Below are 22926 nucleotides of genomic sequence, written 5' to 3'. Positions count from 1 at the left end.
CTATAACATACAAGGTTTTTTAATATTCTACTACCTATTCCTAATCATAATATAACTAAGTACCTATACAATTTTCCACGAGGCAAATTATAACATGCGCGTGCGCTTTAGACGTTGTCCAGTTATTGCAGTTAAATTTGTTATCGTGTACAAACATTACCCGTCCTTCTTGCTCTCACACTACACGTTTTCATTTTAATTTATATTTATCAGCGAGATATGACTTTGCAGTTTGTGGCCTGTGTTGTTGCTACATTTACTATTATATTTTTATTGGGATGCTTTTGTATGAGTTGGCAGATATTTATCGGGTATCGGAACATTATTCGGTCTGCTCATAATCGTCCGCATAAAGCACCTTGTCACACGGTCGTTGGGCGCCGAATGTGCTCGCTCGACCCCGCATATTCTTTTTGTGTTTCCCGGACAAGGGCCCGTATTCTCTGAGAAGTGGAAAAAATGAAGATATTAATATATCTTTCTAATTCGAAATACGTTTCGTATAAAAGGAAGATCATAAATCATTACACGTCCTTTTAAATATGCGCGAGAAAATCGATTTTCGAGGAAGTGTCGTCAATCAACCATTATTGTGACGAGTTTAAAAAGGCTAACAGACTATATTTAGATAGTTCTTATGAGAACTATAACAGCTGTTAGATGTTGTTCTTTACAAAAAAGTCTATCTTATATATATCTGTTCGCTATTAATATTTGTTATTTACTTATAAATAATTATTTTAAAAACCTACTTATCATTATTGTAAGATTTAAAATGTCAAATACCGTTCAACACCCGTATCTACTCGTAATGTTTAACACTTTTATTTTGTTTTTTCCTCTCTTTGTTGCTACACGTACCTATCACATTTCCATGACCTACACACACAATACATATACCTATCTATTGAAGTAGTGAAATTGCATTGAACTTGCAAACGGCTACAAAATTAAATTCATACCTATATTTTTAATGCATTAATGTACATCAATGAACCCATAGTACCTAACAACCACATATTTTATGTACAGTCAGTTAAAAATACATTATTGTTAATAAAAGTTTATTATAATCATAATCGGTTATTAATGAGCAATTCTTATTATAATAGTGTAGGCAGTGTTTTGTTTAGTGTAGTGGGTCGGGCTCGAGCCCTATATGGCCCGTGGATCCGTCCATTCGGATAGATTTAAATCGACTAGTCATCGACCTCTCATTAGCTGCCTGTCCATTGGAGATTGAATTAACTCGGATACACAATTCTCTATCATTTAATAACCGCCACGATTAACAATACACCATCGTAGAAATTATAATTGTATATTCTTTAAATAGATATACGATAAAAAGAGTACATTATTATGTACAACTCGTTTATTTGATTTTACTGTTGTGTGATTTAATATTAGGTATCTTAAATCACATATGTGTGTATATGTGACGATTATTTCAAAACTGATATTTTAATTTAAATAAAAAAATATTTCCGAATTAATAAATTGAAGCAGTTTGAATTTTTTCTTGTAGATATGTAGGTAAGTCGGTAGTGAAAGAAAATGTTTAAAAAATCGTATGGATATGTGACAAATTTGGATTAAAATCGCTGTATAAACAATACACACACTTCGGCTCAAACGAGTAGCGAAAGTAAATGTGGAAACAGAATTCAACATACTATATGTATGTAATTGGCCGTACCGAAAAGGGAATATTTGGTGTCCTTTTGTTTATTTTAAAACACCCAAGAGCAAGAAAGTTGAACGAGCACCTCATACTATATTATTTTTTAAACGTCAGTCGAAACGGAGCATGAAGTATGAAAAGTCGTCCCAAGAAAAGTTAGCTAACTGTTAATTTTGCTGACATAGTTTATTTCATATGTAGGTGTAGGCCATGCTCTAATACACAATTAAATACCTCTATAATTTAAATAAACGGCGTAAAAGTATTCTGTGTGTATACGTAGATTGAAAGATTGAATAAAATATCGATCATTGATGTTTTAAACAATGTATACAATCATATATATCAAAGCCTCGGTGATCTAGTGGTATACCGCTTTACTATACGATGGTCGCGGGTTCGATTCCTCGCACGGTACGAACATTTGTTTTTATGCGTATTATTGTATGTATCGGTGTGGGTGTTTTCTATATATAATAATATAAAAAAAAATGCATCTATGTATTTTATATGATGACGTTGTGTAAATTGTTCTGAGATATTATTATAAATAAATAAATATATATATATATATATATATACAGCTAAATAACAAATACCTATTACAAGAAAAACTACTTTATTCATCAAACATAGTTTCTATTAGATCTCTTAGTGCTAAAAATATTTTTAGCTAATCAATAGTTGAGCTTAATTAAACCAAATTCACATTCACAAGCGCCTGATGTCAATCTTGAACAATTAATATAATTTATATAAAAAAAGTATTACCAATGTACTTTGTTTGTGTATTTTCTCTTACCAGTTCTTCACATATGACATCTTAGTCCTCTGGAAAGACAATGCTTACTCATGTATTGTAACAAATCAACACGTGACTCCGGTGATACACTTCTATCACCGGAGTCACGTGTTGATTTGTTGTTCATGGTGTTGGTCAGGTTGGTAGCCATTTACAATCAGAAGGGTTTTGTTTTTTCTTTGTTTTCCCATTCCACATACATAGGAAAACCTAATAGCAGATTTTGAAGTAAATTAATAGGTAACATCATCGGCGCCCATGCTGCCATCACCGACCGCAACACGATATTGAATAAACTCGCGATTGTTATTTCTCTAAACTCACCTAAAGCCATTTACCACTATTTGAGAGCAAAGGCCAAATGTGTCAGGTTTCAGAAACTTGTGTTATTTCTAAAAAGCTTGTTTTCTCAACGGAGCGCACTTAAGTAGCGTTTTGTAACCAGATAGCGCGGAGTAATTCGGGCTAGGCGACGTGCCAACTGGTGATTTGTTCGCCAACTATATAGCCGATTAATTATAATTTGTCAGTATTTATGATGCAATTTATCATAAACATAGACAGGTATTTTATAAAAATTATTAACAATAATAGTAATTTCATTTTAAAGTTTCTCATATATTGCCATAAGCATAGGTAGGTAATGCTAAGAATTATTATAATTTAATTTTAATACACAATGTAAAACAATCCAATTGTGACAAATTTATAGAGCGATAGAGAAGAAAAAATAACGAAACGTGATCTTATTTCTTATTTCTATTGAAATTGCATTAGAGCACAAAGTCCTTAAGAAAATGCATTTTTAATAATTTTATGTTTAATATCCTTTAGTAGTGATTCTGATGCCAACACAATTTGTGAATACGATTCATCACATCGATAGGTTGGCTACAAAAAAGTGTCTCCTGTTGGTGATACAGTAATACAGCCGTTTAAGATAACATCTGACCCTAGCAGCGTCCCGGCGTGGCATGCGGTGAATTCACGATGCCAATGCCGTGCATACCCCGGGCCCGACTTTTAAGCTTTTTATTTGGTGTCACAGTGTCACTAAACGAATGTAACCATAATAAATATTACCTAAACTACACTATGCATATTATTTAGTGTGATGTATTACTATACTGGATAGTGACATACATATGAACAAAAACTTACAAAATAAAAAATATAACATATATTCCCGAGTTCTCGGCAAGTATGAAAAAAAAAAGATTGCAGCATGATAGGCCTCGGTGGTCTAGCGGTCTAGCACACCGCTTTTACGTCCGATGGTCGCGGGTTAGATTCCTCGCACGGCACAAACATTCATAAGTATGATTGTTTGTATCGGTCTGGGTGTTTTCTATGAATAATATGTATGTATTTACGAAAAAAAAAAATCTTTGTACTTGTATCAGTTATCTAGTACCTACCCGTAACACAAGCTTAATTTGAGATTATTATTATTATTATTATTATAGATGTTGAAAAGTTAAAATTAGTTAATTCTAATTAACGTGATGATTAAATTTTACTATGTAGGTACCTAATATAAATTTGAAAATTCTAAGAACATCGGTAAAAATAACTTATTTTGTTTAAAAACCTTAAAATAAAAAGATCTTTTGTAATGTGCCGCAACCAACCACACATTTTTAATTATATTTTTGTTGTTATTTGTATGCATAATGTAATATTATAATTTAATCGAGGCAAGAGTTTAACAGTTTGCAACTTTCTGTTTGTCTAAAACTGACGAATCCATACACATCATTGCATTTAAACGATTTTTCATTTATTATGTTATTAAGAATATTATTTGTAATGAATTATTTATAAGTACAAAATATATTAACAAAAATGACTTACTTATTATAACTTATTTAGATTACTATGTATCAGGGAATTGCGTCATAGTCAACTCAAGACGATACAGAAGCAGGGCGCGGCGCGTGCGCGATAACGCATCACCTCACATTCTAATAGCATTTCGTTGTCGATCCTTTTTTGTGACATCACATCGAGATCACACGCCCGATTACTAATTAGACGGCGACACATGTTTTGGTCTTCTTTATCTCGTTAGTGCATGTACCCGAGACGTTTTTATTGTTTTGACCTCGACATCATGATCGCCTTTGAAAATTGTGATCCCTTTTATCCATCGATACAAAAGAAGGTAAAAAATACTCCTACTTACACTATAAAGCTTTGTACACCGTGTGTGATAGCTACAGTGCAAATATTTTGCAATGAAGTGTTGAATGAAAGAAAGGAAGTATCATTCCATTCAAAATAATCCAGTGATGCTACTCGTACGTTTATTCTGTGGTTGGGTGTATAGCAAAATTTGCGGCGAGGGAACACCTAAAAAGCCCTATTATTGCCGTGTTAACAGACACTTGAGATTAGCATCTGTCTGTCCTCAACGCGATCTTCAAGTTTCAATCACAATGCACAGGATTACATGCGAAGTGGTTTATTTGTAAACACAACAAAGAGAGGCGTATTGTGATACGACATGGTCACACTAGCTATGAGCGTTGTGCCTACTTATAATGTATTTTATTGAATATTACTCTCATACGCTCCGATGATCTCGTGAAGAATTTATCAATACGCGCGGTCGCGGGAGTGGTCGTAATAAGAAAAAATATGGGAACGTGCAAAAAATTGGGGTCGATATGGGCCATTATAAATATTTTCTAATGGTAGACAAATCCAACGATATACTTTCGTAATTGTATAAAAATGTATATTGTAATATGAATTTAAATTACTTATTATTATTATAAGTTTGTAAATTTAGACTCGTTGGCAGATATGACATCTCAGTCTACCAATGGCAATTTATTTGGAGGTACCATGTGCGTCATAATGACAACTCAATGTCATTATGACCTGCATGTTCTTATAGGTATCTTATTACCATGGGGTGGACCGTCCAGTTGATTACTATTCCAAGTAATCAATAAAATGATCCCCTTTTTTCAACTTTGTATTTTAATAAACGAAGAACAAATTACATATTATTATAAAACCCACAGGAAAGATCAGAAGCAAAATAGAATCTTTGGTATGTAGGTATTCACTTTTGATAATTAGTCATGAAGAAAACTTCTATTAAAATTTATTATATCGATAGGAAATTAATAGCAATAAATACTGTTAAAATGAAATATATATTTTAAATACCATTCATTTATATACTGTTTTAAATTTGACACGGTCATTATTTATACCTACGTATAATTAGTAAAAATCACGGGATCTTACCACGTTTTATATTTATTTGCTAAATTCCCGATATTCCGGCAGTGTTTCAACCACCATGATACAGTTTACGATTCATTTATATTCTAATGAGTTATAGAAAGTGGCCAGCAGATTTAATTATGTTGTCCATAATTAAATCTGCTGACTACTTTCTATAACTCACAGTTTTACTATTCATCTTCATGCAGTAAACGATATGTCTTTTAATAAACCATTATTCTCCTATCGCTCAAGTGATTTACTAAGGGGTAGGTATACCCGGGTTCAGAAGGCTGAGAACATTGAAGACGTTACCGTAGTACCTTATTATTCTAAATATTGCGGAAGTGTATCTGTCTGGCTTGCATTTTACGTTTAAACGGCTGAGCGGATCTTAATGAAACTTTGCTGTTTATAAAAAAAACCAATAAAACCGCGAACCACAGCAAGTATTAAATATCTAAATATTATTAGTATATCTACCTTTATCAATACACAACACTTGATAGGTATGACAACAATGTAAGTGCCTATCCCATTGAAAATGAATAGACCTTTATTTGCCGTAGAGTGTTAAAGACACAAGTGGACAGAAGAACTTTAATTATTATCATTATCATCGAAAGCAATATCGACCCATCTCCTTTTTACCTTGAGCACGCACCAGAAGCTATCAAAAACTCAGTTCTAAATACAGCAACACAGATGTTAAAGTCCAATATGGTTTATTTACTGTTGCAGTCCTTTGTTAGCTCAACGTGACAAAGTCGTGTTATAAATATGATTTATGGCCGTGTTAAGTATCCCGTGCAATTGTTGTGGATATTATTTGTGCTCGTAAACTATGGAACAACGAGCAAATCTGATTATTTATGAGCTGATTGGACATTTGCGTATACGCGGTTCGATCGTTTTATTCTCAAATCAAATCCGTAAAAGTAACGAATTGAATGCTTTACTGATACTTATACTTTACTTTAGTAATTATATCTATAGGTTTATTTCTTCATTTTGTATATTCCACAATTTTATATTTAACTCAACAAAGTAGGTATTTACCTAATGTAAATTATTAGGTATTATTATTGAATATGAAATAGTGTCTACATTAGCTTTAGTTAATTTAAACAAATGCAACTAACTGTTCAAGGTTATTGTATCTTTTACTGTCATTGTTGTTGTCAGTTTCAGAGTTAAGTTTCAAATTCATTTGAATATTTGCAATATTGACTTGAAACCTTTACTTGGTGCACTCATTAAGTAAAGATTAACTATGTATTGAAAATTAAGCCATAGTATACTGATTTTATAAATATTTGTGTATCTGTATTTGAAATTTCTTTGTTAACAGGTGAGAAGCCATTCAAATGCGAGTACGCTGGCTGCGACCGAAGATTTGCAAACTCGTCAGATAGAAAGAAACATTCGCATGTCCACACGTCGGACAAACCTTACAACTGCCGCGTCCATGGCTGCGACAAGTCGTACACGCACCCTTCATCTCTACGGAAGCATATGAAGGTGCACGGAGCCGCTGGGGATGCGTCGCCACGCTACGACAGTGACGGCGATGACTCCTCATCAGCCGGCAGCGTCAGTGTTACAGCCGGCGCGGCAAGCCCCGCTGCACCCCTCCCACCACCCCTTCCGCCAGCCCCGACCCATCACCCACACCACCATCCTTCCATAGCCGATAAATTAGAAAGCCTAAACGAAAAATACCTCAACCCTCATGACCAAAAACCATATGAACGTCCACCAGCACCTCCACATCAACATCAACCTCCCCATTTAACAAATATAGGTGGGAACGGTGTTATGGATAATAAAATAGGCTTTGGCGGTCACTGGAGTCAGTTCCAGCAGCCGGCGGCTACGATGCCTCACGGTGTGCCTGAGTGGTGGTGTCCCACGCAAGAGTCGTACCACCACCACCATTTGATGCATCACTCGGGCGCGGCTGCCGCTTACTGACCGCACCGCGCTTAGAGAACTCTTCATTCAACGATTAGTTAACATAAGAACCAATACAAATTCCTAATAGTCATTTGTAAGTAGATAGGTTTACAATACATTTATTCATTATTTTTTGCAGTGTGAGAATGAAATTAGCGTGGAATGAAAAGTTTTTTAAGCGCAGATTGAGTGTTTGTGGGAGTACAATTACAGAATATTATAATAATACTGGTTCGTAGTACAATACGCTTATTAATTAGTTGATTAACATAGTCTGACCAGTAAATCATGAGATGCCGTCCGATGTTTCACTAAATCCAGCCACTCATTGTTAATATTTATAAAGAAATCTAAAAGTGTAAACAGTAAAGTGGAAATATATAGGTAATTGTCACAAAATTACTTTGAGCAGCGGAATTTGAGACAACTGGTTGTAAACAATGACCGCTATTTGATTGTATTACATTTACAACATGTCATATTTTAGTAAACAAAGTGTCTTCGTAACGTTTGTCTGTTAGAAACTTTTGTATGGTCACCTTTGGGGACTAAAATTACAATACAGCAAAGATTTTTGTCAACATCATTGTTGACAGAGATTTATTGTATTTTTTGTATGCACCTTGTTGCAAATGGCATTTTGTAAAATAAAATTACTACATTTTTTTAATTTATAGTATACGACCTACAAAGTAGCAAGGAATTTTAATTATAATCTACAACTTGATAGCTAATTACTAGTAGTTACATTGTTTTATCACCACTACATTATAGTGAATATTTGACAACCTGTACCTTACATAAAATTATATTGAGCATCATGGCCAAAGTACCGAAGTCTTATAAAACTACGATTTATTAGGTTGTAAAAATCATGTAAAGTAACCTTAAGTTTAATAATGTGTAAAGACATTAAATTGTAAGGGAAATGCCCAGTGATAATAGGAATAAGGGATTCATTTTATTGTAAATTAAATGTAGTTGCTATTTAATTGTGCTACCTATTTCTGAATTGTATGACTATAATACTATTTTTTCACGGACCGTCGTTTTAGGTAGAGATGATAAATTTAATGCCTATGTCTATAATATTAATATACATAACTAAATGACTGAAAGAGCACGAACTATTTTAAGTTATTTTAAGATGAATTGTTGTATTTTCTACAGCCCTGTAAATAGCAAAGATATTAAATAAAAAGATCATATTTCAATTTCATGACACACAACTGTTATTATTACCTACCGATCCTAAATTCGACTAATAAGAAATTTTGTACAGTAATAAATAATAGATATCTATAAATATAAATAGATATTATTAAAGCAGATAAAAATGAAAGATATGAAATAAATTAAGTATCTATATCCTAATGAAAGTGTTCACAATTTAACAAACACTCTAAAGATAAAAAAGGGAGTTTAGTAGATAAATTATGTAGATTATACACAAATTATTGTAATATTATAAATGCTTACAAAACTCACTTAAGTATATTGTTACAAGAAATATATGCAATCGATCTGAAATTCCGATACAATCAATAGAAATCAAATGCCTGCATTAAATACACACATGCCTAAATAATTTGTTTTTGCATACTTCGCTTTTTCTCAAACCCAAACTCGTAAACAACAGCCTGTATTCATAATACGATTTCCAGAAGATTGATCACTCGAAGCACCAAATCTAAAATGGAAATCCAATTCTCGCGATCATTTCGATCGGATTCCGATCAAAAAACCAACTCCGTGACGATACCCACAATAAAACACCACAATAACAAAACGAGGAACAATCATATTCTAAAAGAGAATTGAATTTATCATTGAGAAGGAACGAGAGGTAGAAATGATAAATGATCTAACTGGTATAAGTGGCGACGAGTGGGAGCGAGACGGTGACCGTATTCGATTCGACTTCACTGTCCGCGGGGATGATTTATCGTTTCTCAACAGGGATTGGCCGATGCAGTACTTAAAAGATTTATAGATCCTTATGGTGCATGCGCGGTAGGAGCGTTTTCTTATTATAAATCTCACTCCTGCGCATGCACTCGCGATTGCCTCTTTAACTGTCCAGCGAAGAAATTAAAAAATATGTTAACATATTGCACTGGGAGAGGAATGAGCAGCGTCGAGCACCGACTTATAACATTCAAAGGTAAATTGGCTTAGTAAGTTAAGGCCTCTATGCATGAAGATCATATTATACTGGCTGGGTTACTTCATGCTCTACGATTAATTGATTATGGCACATACATATCGTTCGTTCTAACTACTTTACTATACAGGCTCTACATTATTATATAAATATTAAAAGGTTCATACAATATTCGAAAATGTTATTTAAAATAATGATAACAATAGATTTGGTATCTACAATTACAACCAACCAAATACCTACTATCTTACAATAGGTGTTTGGTCAAATTCTTTTCGGTTGAGATAGTTTAATATGATCAAATAAATAACACGTAGGTACAGAATAGAATTATATTTTCTATAACTGCAATTAGGTCAAGAAAATGTATTTTGATACCAAAAAAATATATTGAAACGATAGCCAGTATGGAGGACGTATAGCCTCGTAACAATATGTACAAATTGTTTTTATTAATTATATAAAAAATAGATTCAAATCGAACCACTAAAAACACGTGACTTCATATCTGTATGTAAGCATTATTGCATAACAATTAATTTGCCAAATTCTATAGAAATTATGCAATACCTTGCATAATAACGTAAACCATAATTTTGACAAACAAAAATTACGTACCTAATTAATAATTTCCCTATGTAATTATGTCTCAGATTGAACAAAGCATTTTCTAAAGGGAATTTTTAGATTTTAATAGAGAATAAGATTTCTGGAAATTTTCACTCGGGTTAATTCCTCATAAATTTGTTACGATAATTGAACTGAATCGAACTTATGTTCATCAACTCAACTTTTTATATGAAAATGCCGGTGCCATGTATGACAGTATATCTACTGTTAAAGCAGGAGAATTTTTTCACGACCATCCATTAAAAATGCCTACTAGTAATTTTACAAGTATTATCAGCTAATAGCGAAGAAATAACTAAATTTATTTATATTGTAAACATCCCACAACTTATTTATATTCCAATATCCTTTAGATGATTTAACAACGCACAATAAACAGTAATAAAAGATGTTTGTACACTCCATTTCACAGTCTTATATTTAAGTAGGTACTTACTTACATTGCGCTTTTCATTTTCTTCAATATTATGTGGTATCAATTTATTGTAGTAATAAATACTGTGGTCATTTCGAATTAATATGTGTGAAACAAATAATAAATTTATAATCTAATATTTAATACATATTTTTAAAGTAATATTATACTTTGAATGTATGTCAGTCATTCGCCAGTTTATTAGATTTTATCAAAAAAAGAGAACGATGTCGCAGCTGATATAATTACTTTAAATCTAAGTGATCATAATGTCATGATTTGTACGGTTTCGAATAACTACAATTATAGATTTTTCCTTATTTTTGTCATAATTAATTGATGTAAGATAACTATAATATATGATACAGTACTCGTAAATCGTCGTATAGTAAATCGGTATTTAAATGTTATAATTAAATCTTTCTTTAACGTCTGAATAGATTTTAATGGAATTTTGTATATAGGTAGATGATTCTGATGGAATCAAAATGATAAATTGTATTACGAGGACGTACATAGGATATCCTTTTTGTCAAAAGAACCAGCCGACCGAGGTAGTTAGCAGAGGTTTTAGTGATGAAAGGAATTGTTGATATTTAATTATTATTTCAGTAGTTTACAGCATCGAACCCATTAACGTTCGTCGGAGGGAGTCGGCGACACGACAGTGCGGTGGCGTGCATCCCCCTGTTAAGATAAAATCTGCCGCTGCCCGTGACACCTGGCTCCGCCCCCATGCAACCCTACTTTGATAATATCATTTTTGTTTACAAATACACCCACACAAATGAAAATCTAGAACGTCACGTTACAATAAACGTATAAAATAAAATTTGTGTGAGTTTCGACTTTTTTTTTTGCAATTTAATTTGGTATTATCTGACGTAACTGTATTTAAGAAGCTTCACAAAAAGCGACATATTAGAACAATATAATGAGGTTGCAAATATATTTGCGAGAGGTGCAAAAAAGATTGTATGATAAAATACAATAGAGTTGGGGATTGTAATGAATTCAGTTTGGGCGGTCGTTTTTTGACGAATTCGATCTTTAGTAGAGCCTGAAATCTTTATTTATAAGAAATGTTTTATTTTTAGAGATAAGACATATTTATCTACCTGTATCTGTAAGGATAATCAGCAAGAAACAAACTGGCTATGTGGTGAGTCTGCTACTTTCCAAATCATAGGCAGGTATACCTACCTACCTACGTAACCGTAGGAAACCGTGAGTGCAGTAGTAGAAAAAAATTGGTGTCACCTATCAAAATTGACATGGCTGTTCTTCAGGTCTGGACAGGTCGTGGCTATGGGTAGTGCAACTTAGTCAAACTTAGTCTTAGCATATATTGTAATTAAAAAATACCATTATGGTAATATATGTATGTAATATAAATAAGGAAATGAAACGGTCTTTTTTTTCAAGAACAATAACAAAATTCAGAAAATACCTATTCACATAAGCAAATTGTAAAGACATAAAAAAAAATTATGAGCTTATATTCATCTAGAAATTAATATCATTAATTTATAAAATAAGTTTCGAATAAAACCGTTGCAATACATTGATCTATCAATTCAGGAAATATACCTAATATAGACAATAATTTATTGCTATAATGTATAATAATGGAACTCTTAAAACAAAAGTGTTATTTTTAGGAATCGACTTAATTAGACACACTTAAATAGTAAGAATTAATTTTTCTATTAAATTCTTATATCACATCTTCATGAAGTTTTTGTTTGAAGACTTATTAGAACAACTATCTCATGTATTCAAACTCTCACCTCCACTTTTAGTCACAACGGATATAGGCTTTATTATTATACAGGACATTATTGACATTACCTTCTTATATGTAGTTATATATGTTTTTCATATTTATTTCATCATCTTCCTCCGTTTACTATAATGATAATTTGAATTCTTTCGACTGAGCTAATTTAATAAATAGTTTCATTTCTCTGTTTCATCTGTTTTAGACCCTAAACAGCGTGCTTTGTAAGATATATTTGAACATTGTGATTAGGCAGTGAAATTAAGGAATGGGAAGTACGACACCTTAGTTCTCTGGAGTAGTAACACATAGTGGTACTATACTATATATACTTACTTTACGATGTCATCATGTCATATTCATTTAAAATGACAGAACGCCTTCTCTTTTATATATAAATAGTTAGATATATATGTAGATCTTTTCAAATATTTTTTCGGAAACATTACCTGGAAATAATCAGTCTATTCAAGGTCGTGTATAGGCAACTTGAAACTCTATTTTCCTATAAGAATCTAGGTGACCAGTATAACAAGTCATACGCAGAGCAATGTAATATTATTCAGGTACAGTTAGTACTTATGTTTTAGATTACTCCTAATTTAAAATGTAGGTACAGTTATTTGTAGTAATTTTCCAGACATACCTATTCGTATCTTCCTAAATACTTTCTATGTCCGTTCTATTTTATGCATTACCGGTGTATTTTTTTAAACATGTTACTTTTCATATTTCGAATTAATAATCTTCACCAATAGGATATTCACTATTTATTTATATCTTTCAAGTTTTATACATAAAGTAAAAATAATTTAGGCCAATATGAAATGTAATTATATAATCTTTATAGATTTTAGAATTAGAATTTTAGATACCTACATTCCTGAGTAAAAAAGGAAATGAAATGGGCAGTGTGCAAAAAAAATAACCAAGTATCATATTACACATTACTTAGTTATTATTATAGTAAAATGAAAATATCTATAACAGATGAAATATTTATCTGTAACTAATACATTTTAACAGTTGTCTAAATAAAAGCGTTACAAAACGTGTCGTGAATCGAAATGAGAGGAGTGCGGAAGCGATACCGGTGGAACCTGGTGGGACGCGGTGGGAAACAGCAGGAAAGCATTGTCTTCGTATCGGGAACAAGTGTTTTGACGGCCGCCTATCGCGTCATGCGATATTGGATCGTTCTCATGTTGCGATCCAGTCATTTACTTAAAAAACACATTCAATTTACATACAGTGGCTTGTTCAGTTAAAAAGTTGTTAAATCTAATCAAGTAATTGTATTTTTTTCTGTTTTTTATCAACGCAACAACGAGTGACACAATACATTAATGGTAGAAATACGAGTAAGATTGTGACTGTAATTGAAGGTATCGGTTATAGTTGAGTTTTGTTATTTTTTATCTAAATATATGGCAATAATTTGCAATTCTTATCCTAAAGTAAGGATAAAAAATATAAATAGCTATCCTTACCATATTTAATTATATAATTCGTCTGCTATCCAATTACTAGGATTACATGACCAAAAGTAGTCCTACTAAGTAGTAGATATTGAAATAAATTTTTGTAAAGTAATGCTGAACTACTACATTTACGTTTTCGTCTGTCTTTATTTTTTGTCTTCACGCTACTGTCCAGATACGATAGAGAAATATGTAAATCTGTTGTTCTTAATGTACATTATGAATGTATAATGTAGGTTTACATAAATACGAAGAGCTCGCAAGTGATAGAAATCGATAAATTTATTTGTTTCATTAATTTTGCTTAGTTATTACAGACCTACATAAACTATTTGAAGTTACATCAGTTTGTCTTTGTCTAATATAATTTTTAATATACATAATACAAACAGAAGTAAAAGCTTTTGTAATATAAACAGAAACAAATGCACGGATATGGCGACACATATAAGCAGAATACAGTATATTATCAGCTCTGAATAAATAATCTGAATAAATTAGAATACTCACACACAAAACTTTTTTGTTGCTTCTTCACGAAGTAACCTTTGGAATTGCTATTATGTATAAATAAATATAAGTACCCATTTAAAAATTCAATTTGATTTTATATCATTTGATAAATCAATAAAATAAAATAATAGCATACCTGTAATATTGTAACAGTTTATTTGCTTTAACTTTTTATTGTTCTATTCAATAACACTTTCACCTAATCTGTACTGCTACATAGATGGAGTGTTGAAGAAACATATCTATAGTTATATATACAAAAAATCAATTGCCCGATGCCTAATAATTTTAATAATATTCCTTTTTAATAAGAAATACTTATTGATTAAAACTTACATATTGGCTAATAGCCATAGGCACACTTAAATGAGCGTGTATTCGTTAGTTGTTCACATACGGGATTTTCGATATTTTGAACTTATCACATATATAGACTATTTATACGTTATATTAGGAGTAATTATAAACATAACATAAAAATTGTACTGTGTAGTTCTTTTCTTTTTCTAGCCAATTCTTCAAAAGTGAAGGAGCTAGCTGAACTGGACGGCTAGTTTCTTCATAACTGGTACTAGTATATCTGCCAGCAAGATATTAACAATATATTACGACCTACCTAAGTTGATAAATGTGCCGTATATGGGCAACTAACTTACATATTTTTTTATTAGATTTATAAAATACCCTAAAGAGAAAATATTGACAAAAATAATGTTAAATTAGCGTCTTTTTCTTCATTAGTATATCCCTCAGAACGCACAAGCAGCAAGCAACTGTTTAAACACATTTGTAATTTTATTTAGATATACATAGTTTACGTGTAATAAAGTATACACTTTTGAAACACACCTAGCACTGAACTTTTTTATATCTCGCGACGCCGCCGTTTCCCCTTTTGCGAGCAGAGGGTATAATTCACACAAATCTTTATTTTTCTTTGTGTTCTCGTGAGGGAGAGTGGGTCGAGCCGGCGCATAGCGGCCCTCCCGCCGCGCCCTGATGATGAGTTAGTGCCCAGGCCGGAACTCGGAAGTCACCCCTCCGTCTCTCGTCATCCCGCCTCGCTTCCGATACCAATCGGGGGCTATGGCTTTACTTAACAACTCTGCTATATTTCATAATTTATTGACGATCTTGCCATTTGGCATAACAAAGAAAACGGTGTTCGTAGTGCAATATAAATATTCAATATAATGTGTGAAATTATTTTAAAGGTTTTGAATGTAAATTAATTAGAATAAGTTGTACTGAAGACTGAAATGTAATTTGATCCACAGACTATTTTTTTCAACGACTGGTAATAAATAGTACACCCGCCTGCGCTAACGGTACTACACCTGCGAGGCACCACTGGACAGGATGAATATGTTAGGTCAGTTAGCTCATGATGAGGTTAGGTAGCTAATCCACCCGGAATTAATGACGTTCCTGGGAGATCACTTAAAAGTTAATATGAGTATGCCATAATATATTTTATAAGCATGAAGTTAGGTCAGTTAGCTCACCGTGGCCAAAACAGCCGGAATTAATCACGATGGTTTTCTGAAAGGAATCGCATGGATGTCAATCTAATATAATACATTGGTTACCATGTGGCCACCAGGCCCGCATTACTAATAATCCCCTCACCTTTTCAGAAATAATTACATATAAAAATCAACAAATGTACAGATAATATTAATATTAATTATTAGTATATTATGTTATTAGTATCAGTAGCAGTCATTTCCTTTTTTTAGAAGCATATTGTTTTGAGTAAAAGGAAATAATTTAAATAAAATGACAATTATGATTCTTTATTATATAAATTTCGGAAACGAAAAAATAATATGTCAGTACTTATTGAACTGTGGGATTTATATTTACCTTGAGTCGTATGTTCTTTTACAATTAGTTTGCCTTTAGTAGTCTAATCGTATGGTGATGTAGTATTATTTGATACATAAATACTACGTCACATAATAATGCAGTGATTCAGAAACCAACAAGTTAAACATCAAGTTCCTATTTCAATCTATATTTTCTTTATCTTTCATTATAAACGACACTTTATTACGATACTGATTTAAGTCCTAAGCCTCTGTTTAACTGTGTATATCACTCATGCGAACAGATATGAGTGTTCATAAGTGCATGTCGACATATACCGGGGGTTGGTAGGACGCGTGTCGACGATCTATGCGGCGGCCGCCGAAACAATATTCATAAATAACTTAAATAATAATACGTCGAGTATGGCACGTGGCGAGATGGTGGCGGTACGCGTCGTCAGTGGCGGGCCTTATGTTTGGAACGCTACGCCACATCTAATTATTTGCAGATAACACACCATCAGCCCGTAAGAATCAATTAACTTTTCAATAACAGATCACTAACATTTGAATACATATTGACCATGGAGAAAGGGATTGTTAGTAATGTGGATTGATAACCCCATTGCTAGCAATGTACCATGTCAGGTCGACCTCCACGCGGTGCCCCTGGAAACCATCGTGGCAAATTTCTGGTGAATTTGTCACGATGGGCTAACTGACCTGACCTCATGCTCATCTTAACATCCTCCACTGTGTGTGTCCCCCACCAGCGTAAACCGTTAGCGCAGGCGGGTGCCCCATTACATTATCAGCTAAAAAAAAAACATATTAACCATTCTTATTAATGTTTCAATATGATTTGGCGGCGGTGATCTTGCGTTTTAGCACACCACACTTCGGTGGCCGCGGTTTCGATTCCTCGCACAATACAACATTTGTATTCATGAAAATAATTGTTTCTATAGGTTTGGATGTTTTCTATGTATAATATGTATGTATTTACAAAAAAATATCTATTTATTTGTGTCAGTTGGCTAGTACCTACTCATAACACAAGCTCTAGCTAACTTAACTTAGATCTACATGGCGTTGTGTGAATTGTCCTGATATTATTATTACATTTTCAACGAATTTATCTTGAAGAACTCAATCACCACAACTTCAAATCCATGCCCACCGTGATTTATGAAATGGAAACACAGGCCCACTGTAGAAACTCTAAGTCAATCATCGGTTATTAGCCCCTGGACTATGTTCCCATTTTCATAATAGAATTTTCAGTGTTGGTATTGAGTGAGAGCGGTAGAAACTGCAGAAGTGACTAACTATAACTTAATAAATAATAATCAGCAAACTGGGAGTATGGCATGTGGCAATGGGCCGATATAACTTGAACCGCCCATTTAAATGGAAGGAAGGAGTCAATGAATGCTGTCAATGGAGTCAGTGATACACCTAACCGTCTTTGGAAAGACCCGTGTTTAATAGAAAAAGTTTAAAAAGCTGAAACGTTGATAATGAGATCTGTTTGTCACGTGACCACAAATAGTGCACACTAAAAACGTTTGAAATATTATCTGTTATTTTTTTGTACTGTTAAAAGTAAAATACTTACATGTGACAAACGTGCGTACGCAAAACGTAATAAGTCTATATATAATTGTACACATTCGTCCCAATATGATAAAAACACCATAGATAACCTATTTAATACAACCTAAGTAAGATTCCATACAATCTATTTGCACCCATAACGAGCAAGCCCAAATCTGTTTCCTTATTCATGCCTTTTGAATATCATTTACGTATTTCATTACTCCTACCCTCTGTTTGAGGGTAACTCAAACAGAAATTAAAGGCTTCATCGTATTCTAACTTAATATGTAGTGCATAAGGCTCAAACTCCAAGTGATACAACAATTGGATTATATCTACATCAGTAAACATTGGTTAAGTTTGAACGCAAACTTATTCGAAGAAAACGATTTAATGGGTGTCATTTGACTACGATTGGTCGTATTATCAGTTTGAAGCTCTATTACTTTATTTGTTAATCTTTTATTTTTGTACTCACAATAAATACCCACTTACGTACAAAAAGCATTAATTCATTAAAGTATATAAATTTAAAACTATACCTACATTGAAATACGAGAACGGTGTTACTAACAAAATGTACTATAAATAAGTAATAACAAGTTACGTAACACTTTTCCTATAGGTACTCGTATAAGAATTTAAATATCAAAATAAGTTTCACACAATATGCAATTAGTTGTATTTATTACATTGATTAATTATTAATATCAATTAAAAATATACTCCTAAAATAAAATTAGGAAATAAATAAATATTAAATAATATAAAATTTATACTACTAGTTTATAATTTTAGTTACAAAAAGTAACGACGAGGATGGGATTCGAACCCACGCGTGCAGAGCACATTGGATTAGCAGTCCAACGCCTTAACCACTCGGCCACCTCGTCACGTCACGAGTGTTTGAAATTACTATTCGCATTCTGTTGTAATATCTATAGCTTACTTTGTATATTTTTTATCAATTTGCTATCAATGGCGAACCACGTTGGAACATCACAGCACTTATGACGTCACAAACCGTTATCGAATGATGACCCTGAGAAACAAGTCTCAACTTTGAAGTTTTGTTTATAAAGTTTGTTTTGTTTATAAAGTGACGCTAATTTATAATTAGCGTCACTTTATAAACCTATGCTAATTTTTAAACAAATTTTACGATCACAACCAACTGACGGACGAACTTATTTTAATGATAATTGCTTGGAACCATAGATAAGATAACGTTAGTACTATAATACTTGGATTTATATTGTGTATGTCTTACATCAAAATGAATAAATAATAATGAGTCAATCTTTACTTCACCCTAAGGCATATAGCGTACCGACAGATAGGTACCTTTAGGGAAACAGACACAATATAATATTTATTTGTGTTATAATTTTATTGTAATATTACTAACTCGTTATCTACCATTACGTAGAATCAAATGAGGTGGTTCTCAATAGGAGTGTATTTTTTATTTATTTACTAAGATCTCAAGACAAATTTAAGTTCTGCCTGAGATTCAGTATTGTGCTAAACAAGTACTCGTCATTCTCGTACATATACGAGTAATAATGATAGTACGTACATTGTGAAGTAATAATGTTAGAGTATTTTAATGAACTTATTAGATGAATTCTAAGTTTGATTTGACCTTTTAAAAATGTGATAAAATTAATCATTATGTACCTAAATACATAGGTATATCCATATTTACTTCGTTATTCAATTCAACTTAAACCTTTTATTAATATTTCAACAATTACAATGTTTGGTCGGTTCAAAGAGAGAGACAAAATACTTCAACGGTATATTTATAAGGAGAAGTATTTATATGACTTTTGATAAACAATAGGGCAACAATTGACGTACACACTGAAATATTCATTACATTTATTGAGTTGAGTTCAGCCACGGAAAAAAGGTCATTTACATGACACAAATTCGACATGGGAATAAAATATTGAAAAGCGAAACAACGAATGTCTAAGTTGGGCCGCACCGATGACTAATGATCTACAATACATTTATAATGATCTACAGGCCTCATCTGACCCCCCCCCCCCCTACCCTCACGGTCCTGCTGTACCTCCAACATACAACATTTGTTATAAACTTACCTCGTTTATATTTATAATTTAATTGGATTTTGTTTCGAATCCGGAAACGTATGCAGTTGAGAGAAGTTAAATTATTGAAATTACATTTAATTAATGGCTTTTTTTACTGTTGCCGGTAGGCTGTTGTAGATGAATTTTAAATAAATTGATGTGTGTATCTATAATAGTACTCGTAGGTACTCGTTATTTCCTATTTAAGTACATTTTATTTACATTGTAAAAACTCTTAAAAAGTAGTCGATCATTTTAAAACAATAGTTAAGCCTATTTTACATTCATGCTTTCCTTCAATCGACATTACCTTTGACCTTTCCTTGAATCGACGAAAAACCTACTTAGGTACCTACAGGGAACAATATCCCAGTAGGTAAGTAGGTTTTTCTTTAATACTTATAAATAATGTAAATGTTAAAGCGAGATATTTATGAACGAGTACAGCATAGTGAAGTCGCCTTCGACAACGGTATACGCTGGCGAAGTATCACTAGAGCAGGGGTTCCCAAACTTATTTTATCTACTGCCCATTTTGAGAATAAATCATTTTTTAGCGCCCCCATTTTTCACCTATTTAAAAACCATTACTTCAAATTAAATGAATCTGTTATTCACATGATTTTTATTTTATGTATTCAATAAAACAGGACACATATATGAACTACACGGACAGAAATATCGAACAGATTTTGAGCAATCTCTTAAATAATATTAGTTGATGTTCACAAGTTGTAGTTAAATCGAGAGCTCATACAGTTGGTGACTAAGAGGCCTCCTAGCTAAAGTAAATTAAAAATCACGCTCCAAGCCTCTATCCAAAGCCCCTATTTTTTTCTGGGTCTCTTACTGCCCCCCCTTTGGCCTGGAGCGCTCACAATTTAGTGTTATCTCCCACTTTGGGAAAGGCTGCTCTAGAGGATGATACTCATAGAAAAAGCATGAATTTAAGTTAGTTAACCCATTATGGCAAATTTACTATTACAAAAACAGGATATTAGTTATGGGGTTTCAATCAATCCTTTTCCCTCGATCACACGGATAAAGGGTGGTTAGAAATATTAAAAGTAATAGGTAAGATGGATTATTAGGTAGGTACTGAAATATGCTTTTAAGAATAAATAAATTCGATATTACAGACAGCTAATATATCATATTTATTTATTTTTTTAAATCCATAATATTAGATACAGACAACTACAACTCTAAAGGTGGAAACCGACTAATGTTGTATTATCAGTTTATAAAGTATTTTAACAAGTTCGTCACAAAAATAAAAGTTACCCAACATAAACAATACCAAATTTTATGTGAATTTGTTGAATTATTGATGTTGATTTATACAAAAAAAAACCTACCTACTGGACAGATTCTAAGAGATTACAGCCTATATATCATACCTACGTAATAATCTCATAATATTAAGTAACAAAAGGGGATTGTTAATAATGTGATTTAATACCCCATTGCTAGCAATGTACCATGTCAGTTACATCTCCACGCGGTACTGCCTTGAAACTATAGTGGTAAATTTCCATTTGCCAAGATTGGTTGAACCGACTTCCTCACTACTCTTTATAATCCTCCACTGGTGCCCTAAGCGCAGGCAGGTGCATTATTCCTTTAGTGTCCATAAAAAGAATTAAGTAACAGTTACATTTCAATATTTGTTACATTATGTACATTTATTTAGAAACGTATTATGATTTAAACACAAACGTACTAAATCCCTAAACCATGATCGTACACATAATAAATAACTATTTAATATGGAATGTTTCTCTGACAATATTTTAACGCTATACTCCACTGGCCGCAACAAATGAGGCTTCAAGGCGCCAGTCCAGAGCTGGACCGTCTCCTGAATATGACAAATAACATTAAAAATGAAACTACACGAATACCAACATAAAATAAAAATGTCAAAAATTTAAATTAAGGATTAAAATATTTAAATTTAGTGCGGGCGCATCCCGCTCGCGCGCTCGAGCCGCAGCCGTGCGTCGGGCGACGGGCGACGGGCGACGGGCGACGGGCGACGGGCCCGCACTCGCTCGCTAGTCCCTACACACTCAAACATGAAAACGATACCTTACTGTGGAAATGGACACCTTTAATTTATACCACATTTTCTTATACAATCGTTGCAAACCAGCTGACGCCGGCCCATTTGATGGTAAGTATCAACTGTAGAATGCATGAGTTATTATGGCTAGTCACCACGTAGCATCTATTAGGTCATCATGTTTCGTCTGTGGATGCGTTTATGAAGACCAATCTGTGTGATCTGTGTGTGACCAAACTTTCACTAATATTACCCTCTAACCGAAATGCAGCCTACAAAGTAAGCTGTTTAATGTTTGAAATATGTAAGACGGAGATGCACCCACACAAATGATATTGTACAAAGAATATCACAGATATTTTTTCATGCAGTATATAGACATAGAGGTACCATATACATTACACATGTACATGTTTCCTATTGTAACATCATCTCTAAAACCAAGATTACATTTTACTTCACGAAAGAAATATGTAATGTAGTGCTCACTTATTTTTATTATCAGTTATATCACTGATAACGTTATATTAAGTCTTCTTATATCTCCCAGTACATTAGTTGTTATCGCCATAATATCGGCTTGTTAGCCATAGCTTTACTCCGTGGCATCTGCGCGGGAAACATCTTTTCTGCATATACCTATCTGCGGCTGTGGGAGACCGATATACCCCTGTATTCATTAAA

General features: G+C 32.9%; 1 protein-coding gene and 1 non-coding gene across 2 annotated transcripts in view; one reads left to right on the top strand and one right to left on the bottom strand.

Moving 5' to 3' along the window:
* LOC131844377 (zinc finger protein ZIC 4-like) overlaps nt 1-8708 on the top strand; it is a 28112-nt gene extending 19404 nt beyond the window's left edge. The window contains exon 3 of the mRNA XM_059193247.1: nt 7078-8708. Within this exon, the coding sequence (XP_059049230.1) occupies nt 7078-7700 (623 nt within the window). The 3' untranslated portion in view covers nt 7701-8708. The remainder of the gene's footprint in view (nt 1-7077) is intronic.
* Nucleotides 8709-18886: 10178 nt separating this feature from the next.
* Trnas-gcu (transfer RNA serine (anticodon GCU)) lies at nt 18887-18968 on the bottom strand. The gene has a single exon. It is a non-coding gene; the product is annotated as a tRNA-Ser (tRNA).
* Between the last annotated feature and the right edge of the window lie 3958 nt (nt 18969-22926).

This window comes from Achroia grisella, unplaced genomic scaffold (assembly GCF_030625045.1).
Source record: "Achroia grisella isolate CSIRO2021 unplaced genomic scaffold, CSIRO_AGI_Agris_v1 utg402, whole genome shotgun sequence".
NCBI lineage: Eukaryota > Metazoa > Arthropoda > Insecta > Lepidoptera > Pyralidae > Achroia > Achroia grisella.
The sequence above is the reverse complement of the archived record's forward strand: the minus strand, read 5'-3'. Positions and strand labels throughout refer to the sequence as shown.